Source organism: Saimiri boliviensis, chromosome 2 (assembly GCF_048565385.1).
Source record: "Saimiri boliviensis isolate mSaiBol1 chromosome 2, mSaiBol1.pri, whole genome shotgun sequence".
NCBI classification, from domain to species: Eukaryota; Metazoa; Chordata; class Mammalia; order Primates; family Cebidae; genus Saimiri; species Saimiri boliviensis.
Window position 1 is genome coordinate 43,459,449 of NC_133450.1, and position 15,612 is coordinate 43,475,060.

Consider the following 15,612-nt stretch of genomic DNA (forward strand, 5'->3'; position numbering starts at 1 on the left):
CCTTCACAACCCTCAAAAATTATGTTTTATTTTTAAAGATGTTATGCATTTTTACACATTAGTGAGTTTATTCATAGAACCTGGGTTTTAAGCCTTTGAGAGTTACAGAATACTTAAATGGTTATAAGCCATTGTTCAGAAGCCATTGCACTCCAAAGTGTCAATGGAGAGCTATTTTGGTCCTGCACGGGACATTTGGCAATGTCTGGAGACATTTTTGACTATAATAACTTGTGATGGTGGGAGGTTGTGACTGACAGCTACTGGGTTAAGCCCAGGGATGCTGCTAAACATTTTATTATGTACTAGACAGCCACCTACAACCAAGAATTACCTGGCCCAAAATGTTAATAGTGCTGAGATTGAGAAACCCTGCAGTAGAGATTTTCAAAGTCATATTTGTAGGACTTTTCACATAGACCCTGCATTTTATGTTGCTTGCTTCACAAGCCCCCCATGTACACAGCTAGTCCACCTGGGAGTTTACTGGCTCACAAAGGTACCCAGTGGGACTCAATGATCAGAGAGAATCAGGGAAGATCTATCTCAGGGGCTAAGGGTCTAAACCACACCAAAAGCAATTTTTTGAGCTAGCTCAGTAAATGAATCTTCATTTATAACTTAGAAAAAATATTTTCTAAGCTTTAGTCTTATAATGAACTTTTGGAACACACCCGTCTAAAAACTTGGTCCTGCCTGGCTTGTGTTTCTCATTGTAGATCATAGGATAACAGTATTGTTCAACTGCATGCTCCTCAGCTCCTGGAAATCCTAAAGAATAGTCATTGCTAGTAGGACCTTTCATTGGAAGAGTACAAAGTACCACAGAGTAGTAGTAAGATGACAGACTTTGGATGTGTGGTCTTCTTTAATGTAGCCTCCAGGACACTCATCTGAAGATATCAATCTTAACTTGGTCAAATAATATGAAATGGTTTATTCATATCACATGCTTTCCAATGTTTTGCATACAGTACATGTTCAGTTATGCTAATTCTCTTCTCCCTGCTTGTCTCTCTTAGGTAGAACGCTTCCCTCCCTCTCCTAGCTCATAAAAACAAAACTTAGACTCTTTTGCAAGTACTCAGAAGGGAATTTCTGGCCTTACTTCCATCTATGATATTCCTCTCCAAAGGAGTAGGAAAGGCTCATTTGATTGGTGAGATCTGGGGAAAAGAACCCCATGAGTTCACATGGAGCCTTTGTAGAGATGACACAAAAGGGTTCCCTCTGAGTGGACACAGCCCTCTGTCCACATAGCTTGATGGAAAGATGGTATCTTTATGCAACATAGATTCAAACCAGTGAGTATATTTGGCTAGTGAAATGTGGGCTGGATTTCAGTCCCACCTGCTCCTTGGCTGGCATCCTGTGCAGGAAACATCTTGCACTGATGTAGGCATTTTCACTTTCGGAACTGCCCTGCCTGCAAAGGGAATATTTTTTCCTCTGTCCCTGATTCTGTAGGGTAATCACACTTGGATCAAGGTCCAATGATAGGCTTCCAGAGACATGCTTGTTTTTCACTCCATGCTGGTTGGTATGAGGCAGGTAGCTGTTTCCCTACTGGGAAGGTGGCTGCTGAGCATATCTTAGCTGATTTGCAGGGTCAAGAAATCTTAAACCTGGGGGAAGGAATAGGAAGCCTTCCCTGCAGGTTTACATGGCATTCCTCCCCTCCCCTCCCCTCCCATTCCCTCTCCTCCCCTCTGCTCTAAAATTACCCACAGCCCAGTGGGAAAGAGAAACAACATGGTGTTAACTAGCTGTCTAACAGACATATATATGGGGCCCTTGGGGACATGGGAGTAGAACAAGAACTTAGTCTGTGAGGGGCAGAGAAATCCAGATTCTTCCCAGGAGAGGTGACACCTGAATTGTCTTGAAGACGGAGTAGAAGTTTTGCACGCATAGATGAAGGTGAACAGGGAAATGGAATCTAGGGTGATGCTCAAACTTACGGCTTGGACAACCACGTGAATAATGGTGGTAGTAATTAGGGTTGAAAAGGTAGAGAGAGAGGGTTTTGGATGTGTTGCTTGGAAATGATGGCCTGTGCGTGTCACATGAAGTTGTGTAGTAACCATATATGGCAGATACTGTATTAAGTGACTTCTGTGCTTTATTTCATTTAATTTCTCCCAAACGGTATGAATTATATACAATTATCTCCACCGTACAGATAAGGAAAGCAAGGCCTTTCTCAAGGCTGCACAGTGACAGAGCTGCAATTTGAATGCAGGTGTCTGTCTGTGCCAAAGCCCATGTTTTTTTCCAGGATCTGAGGCTGTTTCTGGGCTAGATAATCGAGGTCGGGGCTGAAGAGTCTGGTTCGGGGATACTTAACCCAGAAATGATGACTCACTTTGCATTTGCATTTGCCTTATTACAACTGCATCTAGATGTTATATCATAGTAATTATGTAGTATAATTTAATTTATACTAGTTTTTTTTTTTTGTAATGTAAAAGCTAATTGTGCAGTGGTATCTTTTTATTACTGTTTATCTTTTCTTACCTTATAAGTCAAAATTGGAGCCACAATTCAGTCAGTTTTCATGCTATTAACAGTTTGCTGGCTGGCTCCCAACCAACCACAATTAATCTGCTTTGATAGAAGCATACCATTTTCACAAGCAGAAGAACCGATCATTGTAGTCAGCTCAGTTCATAGCTTAAATGTGGTCTCAAGAAGATAAAAAGTTTATCCTATGAGCTAGAACTAGCATACACATTATAAGAACTGCAGCTGGTGATGCCACAAAGAAAGCATTTATTTGGGTTTATTTTTTAAGCTGCCAAAGTAGAAAAACAGTCTCCTTTCACTCTGACCAGAATTGACCCTTCTTCTAATCTCTCTCTCTCTCTAGCTTTTCCTCATCTTTATCTCCATCTCTTGGTTTCTCTGACTCTTTCTTTCCCTTCTTTATTAACACATTGGAATTCAGTGTTTAAACTTCGAATTCTCAAAACCAGAAAATCGAGGCCTCTTTTGGAACAGGAAAATTTTATCTGACCAGATTAATAGGCATAGAGAAATATCCAAACAGCTAGAATGTCCTGGTTTTCATGTATCTTTCGCTGAAATCAAGAAAAAAAAAAAAAATCCAGAATTCTACGTAAATCATGTTGGATGAAACTGTTGAGTAATAAATACAAATCATCCAGTAGAGGGCAATGCTGACTTATTTATGGGTGCCTTCAGTAGCAAATGCAAATTAAGTAATAAAAGACTCTTCTTGATGTAAATTGTTCAACCAACATGCAGATCAGATGATTCTTGATGCAGTAAAATCATAATAATTCACATTTAATTGAATCAGATCTTGATAATTTGCTCAAAGACCAAATTAAATAATAGTTTTTAAAAGCCCTGGGCTGAGAATTAATGAATCTGCTTTCTCTTTTCTTCTAAACCTGGGGCACTATGGCCTTCAGATAACCTTTTAAGCTTTCCAACCCTCATTTTTCTCACCTAGAAAATCATACATATGGCCCAGATAGAGGATAAATTCCCTTTTGTTTTAAGAAGCACTTATTCCATGAACCAGTACGTTAAGTACATTAATTCTGAAAAAGAGATTTCCTGGGGAAGTCAAAGTGGAGCCTCACTCATCCTCTGAATCACTGAGGTAGTCTCGTTCCAAAGCCTTTGCAGGACTTTTCAGGAAACAAAGGGGACCAGATTGTGAGTGGTGTGGGAGAACGCACATATCTCAGGGAGAACCTGAGCCTTCAACCTTTACACACTTAAGAAGAGGTTCTGAGGTCACACCAAGAAAGCAATTTGAGTTCAAGACAGACACTTGATGTACATCAGTACATCGGAGGGCAATAATTATCTAGTGCTCATGTAGCTCAGGTAGTTACTAGTGCTCATTCTTCCCTCCTTTTTGGGTCATGGAAGACTACCTGATAGCCTCCTTGCTTGCATTCTCACATAGAACTTTTTCTGTAAAAAGCCAGATAGTAAATACATTATTCTTTGTGAGTCGTATGGTCCCCGTCACAATAATCAACTCTAGTGTTGTAGTGCAAAAAAGCTGTATCAGTTGTCTATACCTTGTAACAACTTACTCCAAAGTTTAGTGGCTTAAAATAACACACATTTATTATCTCAGTTTCTGTGGGTCAAGAATCCTGGCATAAAGTAGCACAGTTCTCTGCTTCACGGTCTCTCACAAGGCTATAATCAAGGTGTAGGGAAGCAGTATGGTCTCTTATGAAGGCTCAACTGGGAAAAGATCTGATTTTAAGCTCACTTACGTGGTTGCTGATTGGATTCATAGGCTGTTTGAGAGCCCCAATTCCTTGTTGGCAGAGGCCACTTTCAGTTCCTGTGGGCCTTGCATACATGGCAGCTTGCTTCATCTATGCTTGCAAGCTGAGAAGGTAAGAGTGAGAGGATAGCAAAAGGAGGTCACAGTCTTTCCAAATTGAATCACAGAAATGACATTCATCTTTCCCGCCATCCCCCCCACCCCGAGATGAGGTCTTGATATGTTTCCCAGGCTGAAATGTAGTGGCTATTCAGTGGTGTGATCATAGCACACTATACTCTTGAACTACCTTGCTCAAGCAATCCTCCCACCTCAGCTCCTCAGTAGCTGGGACTATAGGTGCATGCAACCATATCCAGTTTCCCATCACTTTTGCTCTGTTGTATTTGTCAGAAGCAAGTGACTAGATCCAGCCCCCATTCAAACAGGAGAATTGCATAAAGATGTGAAAACTAAGGGACAGGGATCCATGTCAGAAGATACATAACACAGCAGCCATGGACAATATAGCAATGAGTGGGCATAGATGTGTTCCTATAAAACTTTATAGAAAAATGTAGATAGAGTAATGCCAGCAAATGTGGTAGAGTAGGTAGCTCCCAGAGCAAGCCTCTCCACAGAAAAATAAAAACTCAAGCAAAAATTCTCAGAATTAACTTTGTGAGAATTCTGTAAAACAGACAAAAAAAATCTACAACCTCAAAAGTGAATACTGAATGAAGAAAAAGGGAAATAAAAGTGGCACGCTATCAAGAGAGTAAAAATACAATCAGCAAATGGGAGAAAATATTTTCAAATCATATATCTGATAATGGATTAATAGTCAAAATATATAAAGAATTCTTATAACTCTGCAATAGCAAAACACCACCACCACCACCACACACACACACACACACACACACACACACACAGCTCAAATATGAGCAAAGGACTTGAAACATTTCTTCAAATCAGATATATAAATGGGCAATACACATATAAAAAGATGCTCAATATCACTAAATATTAGAAAAATGCAAATCAAAACCATGAGATATCATCTTACATCCATTAGGATGGTTACTATCAGAAACTGGAAAATAACAAGTGTGGCTAAGAATGTAGAGAAATTGAAACCCTTATGTGTTGCTCATGGGGATGCAAAATGATGCAGCCACTGTGAAATACAGCATAGCAATTCTTTAAAAAGTTAAGCATAGAATGATCATATAATCCAGTAATTACACTTCTGGGTCTATACCCAAAAGAATTGAATGCAGAAACTTACACAATTTTTTTTTCCTTTTATTTTAGTTGACATGTAGTAATTGTAGATATTTATGGGATACAGAGTACTATTTCAATACATGTATGCAATGTGCAATGATCAAATCAGGGTAATTAATATATCCATCACCTCAAACATTTATCATTATTTGTGTGGGGAATATTCAGAATCCTCTCTTCTAGCTTTTTGAATAATTAATACACTATTATTAACTATATTCACTATATAGTTCTTATAGTACTATAGAGCACTATAATTTATTCCTCCTAGCTAGCTGTAATTTTCCATCTGTTAACCAACCTCTCTCTATCCTTCTCTTGCCCCTATCCTTCATTCCAAATATTTTGAGTAGGTAATTCACTTGGGTTTTTATAAGAGAACTCTAGCAATTGAGTAGAAAATAGACATAGGGGAGGAGGAGCAGAGAGTGACAGTTGTGGGCCCAGTGAGGAGGCCATTGCAGTGAGTAAGTGAAGAGGTGATATCAACTTGGACCAGGATAATAAGAATGAATGGAGTAAGCCAAGGCAGCATCTTGGACGTAGTCAACTAGAAGAAAAGCACATTTAGAGCTAGAAATAATAACTGGCTTATTTGACTGTTTCAATCCCACAGGGATTTGAAACAGTTTTATCTTATTTTAATTACTGTTAAATCTTCCTTTCTTGTCCTCTTACAGTATTTCTGACAGGCGGCACAGCTATCTGACCATATGCAAGCACTGTAATTCCTGATCTAGCCTATTCCCATTTTAAACTTTATCTCAATTTTAATTTCATGTTCATCTTTTCTCCACCCCCTGCCCACACATGCTCCCATTGCTACCCAAGCAGGCCAATTTTGGAATGGGAGAGGGAGATGAAAAGGGACGAGTCACTTTTTTTTTTTTTCTTTTTGAGACAGTCTCACCTTGTCGCCCAGGCTGGATTGCAGTGGCATAATCACAACTCAACACAGCCTTGATCTCCTAGGCTGAAACCATCCTCATGCCTCCCTAGTGTCTGGGATTACAGGGACACACCACCTCGCAGGGTTCATTTTTGAATTTTTTTGCAGAGATGGGACTTGCCATGTTGCCCAGGCTGGTCTCAAACTCCTGGGCTCAGGCAATCCTTCCACCTCAGCCTCCCAAAGTGCTGGGACTGCAAGCATGAGCTGCCATGCCCAGTCTTCACTTTCATTTAAGAGGATGTGCAACTGCAGACCTCTCCTCTTTGTTGATGCCTTCTGTGCAGCAGAAATCCAAGTTCTTGGGTCTTTTGAGTGGTCATATAGAGGCTCTCAGAACGACTCCAAGGAGGCTTACCTCTGCCTAGTTTTCTGCCAGGGGAGATCTGATTCCAACGGACCTCTTCTAATCTCTCAGCTCCATCACCATGGTCTTACTGTTGGGTTTTCTTTGAAATGCTGCCAGTCCTCTGATGTGGCATAAGTCTTGTTACCTCCCATCACTTGGGCCTCAGGAAATACTAGAGTCCTTGCCACACCCAGTAATGGTCTTACAGGCAGCTGTACTGTGGTCCCTCTGTCTGCTCTGCCGTCTCACTGCTCACTTCTCTTTTCCCTGCTTAAGTCTGCTGCCTAAGCAAGAGCTAACAGCAGTCTCCCTTCTCACCACTCTCCCTTCTCACCACTCTCCCTTCTCACAGGTATCCCAATTCCTGTGAACTTCCCTACCCTTGTCTTATAGGAGGGAGCACCCACTTTCCCTTTGCATGAGGAAGGAGGAAAAAGCCATGGCCCTTCCCTGAGGTTGTTGACTCACTGCCTCATTTCCCACAACTCTCTCTGTGTTTCCTTCTGGGCCAGTTTAAAAATGGAGGAGGGAATCATTGGGATCATGTTTAGGAGTGGCATGACAGGTTCTTTTCCTATGAATAAGCCCGAGGAGATGTCTGTCCCTTTTTAGAATATGGATTGTGCAAGATACATCTTTTTTCTCAGAGCTGGATTCTAGTGACCAATTCAGAGGCTCCAAGAAAATTTCCACTCAACATCCTATTAGGGATGATTCTGAGGTTTGGATGCTGCACAAATAAAGTATCATTTACTGAGATGGGAGAATAATACAGGTAGGAACAGTTTAGAGGTAGGAATCCTAAGTTCTGTTTTTGATATTTTAAGATAGAGATGAGGATTAGGCAACTAGTGAGAATGTGAGTTTGGACCTGACGAGACAGGTCAGTGCCAGAAACACACTTTTGGGACTCATCAGAGTTCAGAGAACACCAGTGTATATGAATAGACAGAGGAGAAAGAGAAGAAGACTAAAGATTGTCCTGGGGTACTCCAAATCAAAGGCTAGGAAAAGGAAAAGGAGAACCCAGCAATGGAGACTCAGAAGGAACCAGTATCTATGAGGTAATGAAGTGGCATCACTGTCTGGGGTACTTACCCAGTGTTCATTGTTTTATGCCAAGGAAATCAAGGATGCTGACACAAGAAGTGGGTTTAGGAGCAGAAGTTTAATAGGCAAAAGAAAGAAAAGAGAACAGCTCTTCTACTGTCTCTTACAAGAGAGAGGGGTGCCAGAATTGGAATTCCAGCCCACAGCTGAGTGCACCAGATTTTGTAGACAGGCTTGAGGAGGCAGTGTCTAATTTACATAGGGCCCACAAATTGGTTGGATGAGATGTGACGTTTACATGGGGAAGCTGGGGGCCCTACCTTAATCATACTTTGCAAATAAGGTCTTCACCTGGCAGGTGCCATGTTGTCTTCTTACTGTACACGTGGTTTGGCAAAGATAAGGGAAGATGGAGCCACCATTTTGATCATACCTAGTCCCAAGTAGCCTTTTCTTACTGGCACAACTGCCGGCATTCACCCATGCAAACTTCCAGCTTGCTTGTCTATGTCTGCAGCCCGATTTTACAGGCTGCTCTTTCTTAGAAAAGAAAAATGATTTGGGGACTGCTTTTCATTAAAAGGAAAACCTTACCAAGGACTTCCTTACCCTACCTGCCTAAATAATTTCTTTTTATATTCTCTATCAGTAAGAGGGAAATCACTGGAAGTCAAGTAAAAAAAAAAGGAGGGGGTTGAAAAATAAGGAAATGACCAATTGTGTCCACTCCTGTTGAGAGGTTAAGATGAGGACTGACCACTGATCATTTACAATATTAAAATAGGGATTACTGGTGACAATAAGAAGAGTGATTTCAGTGGAATAGTGGGGACAAAAGGCTCACCAGCATAAGTTGCAGAGAGAATGAAGGTTATGAAGTGGAAACAGTGCACACAGAAAACTCCTGAATTTTGATTTAAAGGGGAGCAGAGAAAAATGAAACAATAGCTGGAAGATAATGTGGGGGATCAAAGAAATGTTTTTCTTTAAGGTGGAACATATTGTCCATATTTTATGCTGATGAAATTTACAGAGAAAGAATTTATGATGGAGGAGAGACAGAAAATAACATGAGTAAAATTGCAATTATAATTAAGGTCAAAATTATAATAAAGTCACAATTATGATGATCTTTATAAAATAAAAGTAAAAACCACTTTATCATATAGGATTCTTGGTTGCAAGTGACAAGAATTCAATTCAAACTAGTTGAAAAAGAAACTAGTTGAGTTAAAAAAAAGAGGAAAGAATTTACTGACACAAATATCAATGGGAAAAATACAGAATGGACCATAGAACTAGGGGAGAAGTCTCAAAAACTAGGGATTTAACCATGACCAAGCTCTCATCATTCATCTTTCTTGTCTATTTCTGCTTTTCTTTGCATGTTGTTCTCATTCTTTCATATTTCAGATGTGTCTCTTCCACCTGGTCAGTGAGTTTGATCACACTTTCTCAAAGCAAGAGAAAAATCTTCCCCAACAGCGTTAGCCAGTGAGTCCCTGGGAGGATGCTGAGTGATTGGCTGGGGTCATGTGTCTATCACAGAACTCATCAGTTAAACTATGGGGATGAGCATTCTTTGGCCAGGTGTTGGTCACATATGCAGCCACTGGCTGACTAGTGCTTACACACTTACTTCTTTCCATATATTTTTTAAAGTGCAAAATTGACAAAATGCAACTCTTCTATATATAATCCAGGCACTGCTTCCCAAGGAAAGACAACCCAAAGTCACTGACATTCACCTTCAAGTTTGGTACCTCTTGTTGATGTATATTCCTTCGATATAGATGTGGTCCAAATATATTTAAATATATTAAATAATACATGTAAGAATCTCAATACACACACACACACAATATCCGACATTAGAGGGAAAGATAACTACAATCAGACCTCCCACTGATCCATGGCATAGTCATGCCCTGCTCTGCAGGGACAGGAAGTCCTCACTGCCTAACAGCAAATTGCCAGTCTGGTTATGGTAAGCTCTGCAAACCAGAAGCAACAAAGGTGAGGATTCATCTTCCCTTCCCTGCCCTGTTATTGGAGCCAGAGAGGGATCTAAGAATTACCTTGGAGATTGTGCCACTTAGGCCCAAAGTTCTCTGACAACACAACTCCCTTACCAGGCAGTCCACTCTGTTTCCTGGGAACCATGTGATTGGTGAGGGATCCTGATGAGGGAAAGGGTGCAGACCTGGCCTAGCTAAGGGAGTGTTTCCTGGAGACACAGGGGGAGGTTACACAGAGGCCACGGCCTGTCATGTGTGCTTTCGGCAAAACTCCATTTAAAAAAAAGTCTATTTTCTTTAATTCCCTCAGTCCACCTGCCCAGTTCCAGGTAATTGGTTTATCCACAAATTGTGCAAAGAAGATGTATTGTTCCCTGGCTGCTTGTACTTTATTCTCTCTCTTTACCCTTTTAAATCATGCTTTGTGTTTATTCCTTGAATCTTCTCCTTCATATATATCAGTAAGCTATCTACTTGCAAATATCTAACTCTTTCTGAAGTATTATTTTTTGAGACAGGCTCTTGCTCTGTTTCCCAGGCTGGAGTGCAGTGGTGCAATCATGGCTCACCATAGCCTCAACTTCCTGGGCTCAAGTGATCCTCCTGCCTCAGCCTCCCAAGTAGCTGGGACTACAGGTGTGTGCCGCCACACCTGGCTAATTTTTAAAGAAATGTTTAATAAAGATGAGATCTTGCCATGCTGTCCAGGCTGGTCTCAAACTCATGAGCTCAAGTGATCCTCCCTCTTCTGCCTCCCAAAGTGCTGGGATTACAGGTGTGAGCCACCATGCCCAACCTAAGTATTATTATTGACACTGGTGAACATTTTAAAAGGTTCCCATGCTCCTAGGAAAGATTTACAGCCATGATACAAGATCAACCACCAGAAATGATTTTAAATCTACTTAATTAGTCAACAATTCACCTCTGCAAGCATGTTTCTGGATGCCAACCCGCCAGCAACAGCCCCTTGCTTGTGAAAGCAAACCACCTGGGAATGCACTGCTTCAATGAACACATGACTGAGTGCCAACAAATCTGCTAAACTCTCACCCCAGTAACTACAATTCTTCAGCTGACATCGACCTACTCTGCCAGTCCCCAAACTCCATGCTTCTGCAGAACGGTATTAAGATCAGTTCCCTGATCTGCTTAGAGAGACTAGATCTGATCAGCATAGCTCTCCCTTATATAGTGAAGCAATAAATTCAGCTTCATTTTTTGCTTATTGTTATGGTATGAATTGTGTTTCCCTGAAATTAATATGTTGAAGTCTTAACTTCCAGTACCTCAGAATGAGACTGTATTTGGGGACAGTCCATTCCCAGGTGGTTTGTTTTCACTGTATTTGGGGATGAGATTGTTAAAGAGGTGGTGAAGGTAAAACGAGGTCATGTCAGTGGGCCCTAATCCAATATGATTGATGATGTCCGTATAAGAAGAGGAGATTAGGACACAGATGCATACAGAGATAAGACCATGTGAAGTCAGAGGAAGAAGATGGCCATCTGTAAGTCAAGGAGGGAGACCTCAGAATAAATCAGCTCTGTCAGCATCTTGATCTTGAACTTCTAGCCCCCAGCTCTGTGAAAAAATAAATTTCTGTTGTTTAAGCCACCCAGTCTGATACTTTGTTATGGCTGTTCTAGCAAATTAATATATTAATGTTTATTTCAGATATTTAAGTCTCTAGACATTAGATATTAACATTAGAATTCTTACTGAATGAGGATGATGACCCTGGACTCTGCCTGAGCACTTCTGTCTCTGAGTAACAGGTCTCAGTTCTGTGCTTGGGATGCTGGCCCTCAGGTTAATGGTTTTTATCTGGACTTCAGGGTGGTTGCAGAGGCAGGACACATCCTTAGGGTAGGGGGTTTGCCTATGGGAGTGCCAATACATTCCATAATGTTTCTTGTAACCTACTTTGAGCACTCTGCCATTTGCAATTGAGAGTACCGGCTGATTGAGACATTGGTACCCAGAAGTAGAGTGTTAGGAATGAAAGATCCTAAAGTGTGAACTGTTGTGTCAAGTGGGGGTAGGTGGCAGTGAGGCTCCCTCCATCCCTGGGTGGGAAGTGGGCAGTCTTTATGATATGCTAATGAAGCAGCTCATTAAGATGTTATTGTGGTTTCTTTGGGATTCAGACCTGTACCTACTTGGTGAAAGATTCAGGGAACCCAGCAGAACAAAATTAGGCCTCTCTGGTGTGAGAGGCAGTATCATATGGTGGTTTAAGAGCAAAGACTCTGAAATTAGACTACCTGGGTTTAAAGACTGCTATCTTCTAGCTGTGTGACCTAGGGCAAGTTACTTAATCACAATTAAGCTTCCTCATTAGGGAAATGGGAATTAAAATAGTACCCAACTAACTGGATTATTGTGAGGATTAAAGGATTTAATATATATAAAGCACTTAGAATAGGCCTGGCACTTAGAAAGCATATGGACAGACAGGTTAACTCCTGTTGTGTTGGTTACTTCTTGTGGCTTCTGCCAAGATTCTACTAGAGAGAGATAAGCCTTGGTTTTAGATGGTTGGGAACAGCATACAGCTTTGTTAAAGAGATCATGCTCCTCACTGCACTCATGCCCCATCTCAGCAGACAGCAGCAATCCAAGACTGCTTAGGGTGTGGAATTACAAAACCAAATTCCCTGCTCGGGCTAAAGTTGGTCTGAGCAATAGTAAGGGCAAAGCAAAGAGGATAGAAAAAAGACAGGGACCTGAAAGGAGCCAGACATGAGACTTTACATCCCACAGTGGAAACAGGTAAGGTTTTTCCATACAGTGACAGAGAATAGACCAGTGGCTGCCAAGAGAAGGGGTGGAGGAGGGGTGGATTTCAAAGGCTCACCCCTTTTGGGTGTGATGGAAATGTTTACCTTGATTATGGTGATTATTTCACAGGTGTATATATTTGACAAACTCATCAAATTGTGTACTTTAAATATGTGCAGCTTCTTGCACTCAAATCACACTTTGGTAAAGGTAAAAACAGGCGAGAGCAAGAGGTAGAAGCAGCAATATCTTTTGTGACATATCCTTGGGAGTCACACACTCATCATTTCTGCAGCATTCTATTGGTTACAAAGAACAACCCTGATACAACATGGGAGGAAAATACATGGTGGTTTGCACACAGGTGGTGAGGATTGTTGGATCCATCCTGGATTTCTGGCTCATCTCTCTATGTAGAGAGAATAGTATGTACAAGGCCTTGAGGTGGGCTGGCATTCCAGAAAGCCTTAACTGATTAAGTCTACTCACCTCTGCTGAAAAGTGGACTGTTACCTGGTACTTATTATTATTATTATTATTATTTTTTGAGACAGGGTCTTGCTCTGCTGCCCAGACTGGAGTGCAGTGGTGCAGTCTTGGCTCACTGCAACCTCTGCCTTCCAGGTTCAAGCGATCCTTGCACTGTAGCCTCAGTGCAATGTATTTTAACATATCATCTGTCACATCTTCCAAAATTTAAGTCCCAGATTCTTCAACACTTCAGTGGGTTAGTTAGACTAATCACTTTCAATGCCTAAGTTTTCTAATATGTCAAGTTCTCCTCTGACATTATGCTTTGGTTTATAAAGAGTTAAATTATGAGGAGTGTCAGCACGTTTGCAAGCAGATGGGATGGAGTATGATTTAAGAAGCAAGAAAGAGTCTTGCTTTTCTTAAATCTGAGAGCATAAATTTCTGTTCGCTCTGCTCATCCCCAAGGCTGGTCCCGGCTGGAGAAGGGAAAAAAAAGAGGAGAGGGAAAAGCACTGAGGAGTTTTAGAATTTTAAGAAAATATTTGCATATTTTAAGAAGTTTAACCTAATTTTTTAATCTTTTCATAGATTCACAGGAAGTTGCAAAGACAGCATAGAAAAGTCATGTGTACCCTGTACCCCATTCTTCCCACTAGTAAATTTTACATAATTTTAGAACAATAACAGAACCAGGGAGTTAGTATTGGCAAAATCCACATACCTCATTCAAATTTCACCAGCTTTGCATGTACTTGTGTGTGTATGAGTGTTTGAAGTTCTAGATTTGAATAACAACCACCACTACTAACTCATGTACCAAGATTGTAAAGGGAAATTTGAAACAGGTCATTTAAGGGAGGGAGAGGGAGAACCATATACTATTCATGTTTAAGAGACTCAATGTGGAAATTGGCTAATCTAAAGAAAATTAATGCACTGATATGGGGAACTGCATGTGGTGAACAGTGGAGTGAGATATTCCTATTGAGGGATCCCATGAGATTACTAAAGATTAACTTTTATTTTCTTAAAAATAAGGCTCTAGGTAAGACCTTGTCTGCCTGAAGAATATCAGAAAATTAAACAGTGCCCTGAATGCTTGTACCTGGTGTATGGCCAGGCAGGTGTAAGCTGGAGCATGTGGAGGGAGGCAGCTAATAGATTGAGAGCTCCTCTCCAAGGTTGCAGGCTTTCTGAGTAAGAGTGCTGTGGGCTTTTGAGGCAGGGCAATTCTTTGTTGGGTATATCTTTACATACTGCCCAGATCTTTAGCACTCTGATGGCACCCTGGCTAGCTGGCACTATGGCAACTGCGCATCCAAAACATTTCTAAGAGCATCTAAGGGTTGTGAAAACACCCTCAATCAAAAACCACAAACCCTTTCTTGTTCTTGAGGAAAACTACTCCCTCCCTAGACTTCCTCAGTCCCTGTTTCCACTTACAGGGTCCTCCCCTTTCACCCCCCGGGACTGTCAATCTTGGATGATCTGGATTTTTAAAGTCATTTTTGTGTGATGCTTTTGTTATGGAAGATGGCAATTGCTTACACACAACTGTCTTCATCTTAGCTGACCTGCCATGATTGGGTCTGACTCCCAGACCATCAGAAGTGACTATTATTAAAAGGAGAGAAGGCAGAGTACCATTCTATTACATCTGGAATTAAAAATGAAGGCTACCAGTCATAGAAAAGACTTTGGGCCCCTTGGTTGGGACTTTATTCGAAGCATTTTAATGATACTCAGAGAAGATCGATTTATTAAATGCTAGCAACTCTAATTTTAACAATAACTTGGGAACTTCAAGGAGGTTTTAAAAATTGAATTTTAATTTTTAATTTTTGTGGGTACCTAGTAGGTATATATATTTATGGAGTACATGGGATACTTTGATACACGCATGCAATGTGTAATAACTGCACCATGGTAAATGGGGTATCCATCCCCTCAAGCATTTATCCTTTGTGTTACAAACAATCCAATTATACTCTTCTAGTTATTTTAAAACATACAACTAAATTATTGACTAGATGTACCCCATTGCACTATCAAATAATAAGTAATATTCATTCTTTCTGTTTTTTGTACCCATTAACCATCTCCATGTCCCCCCAACCCTCCCACTACTCTTCCCAGCCTCTGGTAACCATCCTTCTATTCTCTATCAAGGTTTAACTTTCAAGGAAAGGCAAATTCAATCAATGTGGGCCTATCGTTTCTTATGTCAACACTAAGCTGTGTGTTGCAGACTCTTCAAAAGAAGCATCAGATTTGCTACTTTATTTCAAGGATTCTATAATATATTAACTCCGAAAATAATTAGAAAACAATTTCAGACATAGTTCAGAAGTAATTGCAAAAAGAGGTAAGATTAGGGAAGAGATGTCTGTGAGTCCAGATAATCCAAAAAAGCTTTTTAGAGAAGGATGAGGGTGGGGAG

At 40.7% G+C, this 15,612-nt stretch overlaps 1 protein-coding gene across 1 annotated transcript in view; it reads right to left on the reverse strand.

Moving 5' to 3' along the window:
- Positions 1 to 3,390: 3,390 nt before the first annotated feature.
- Positions 3,391 to 15,612, reverse strand: part of PCNX4 (pecanex 4) — a 96,189-nt gene continuing 83,967 nt past the window's right edge. The window contains exon 12 of the mRNA XM_074393165.1: positions 3,391 to 4,383. Coding sequence (XP_074249266.1) covers positions 4,367 to 4,383 — 17 coding nt within the window. The 3' untranslated portion in view covers positions 3,391 to 4,366. The remainder of the gene's footprint in view (positions 4,384 to 15,612) is intronic.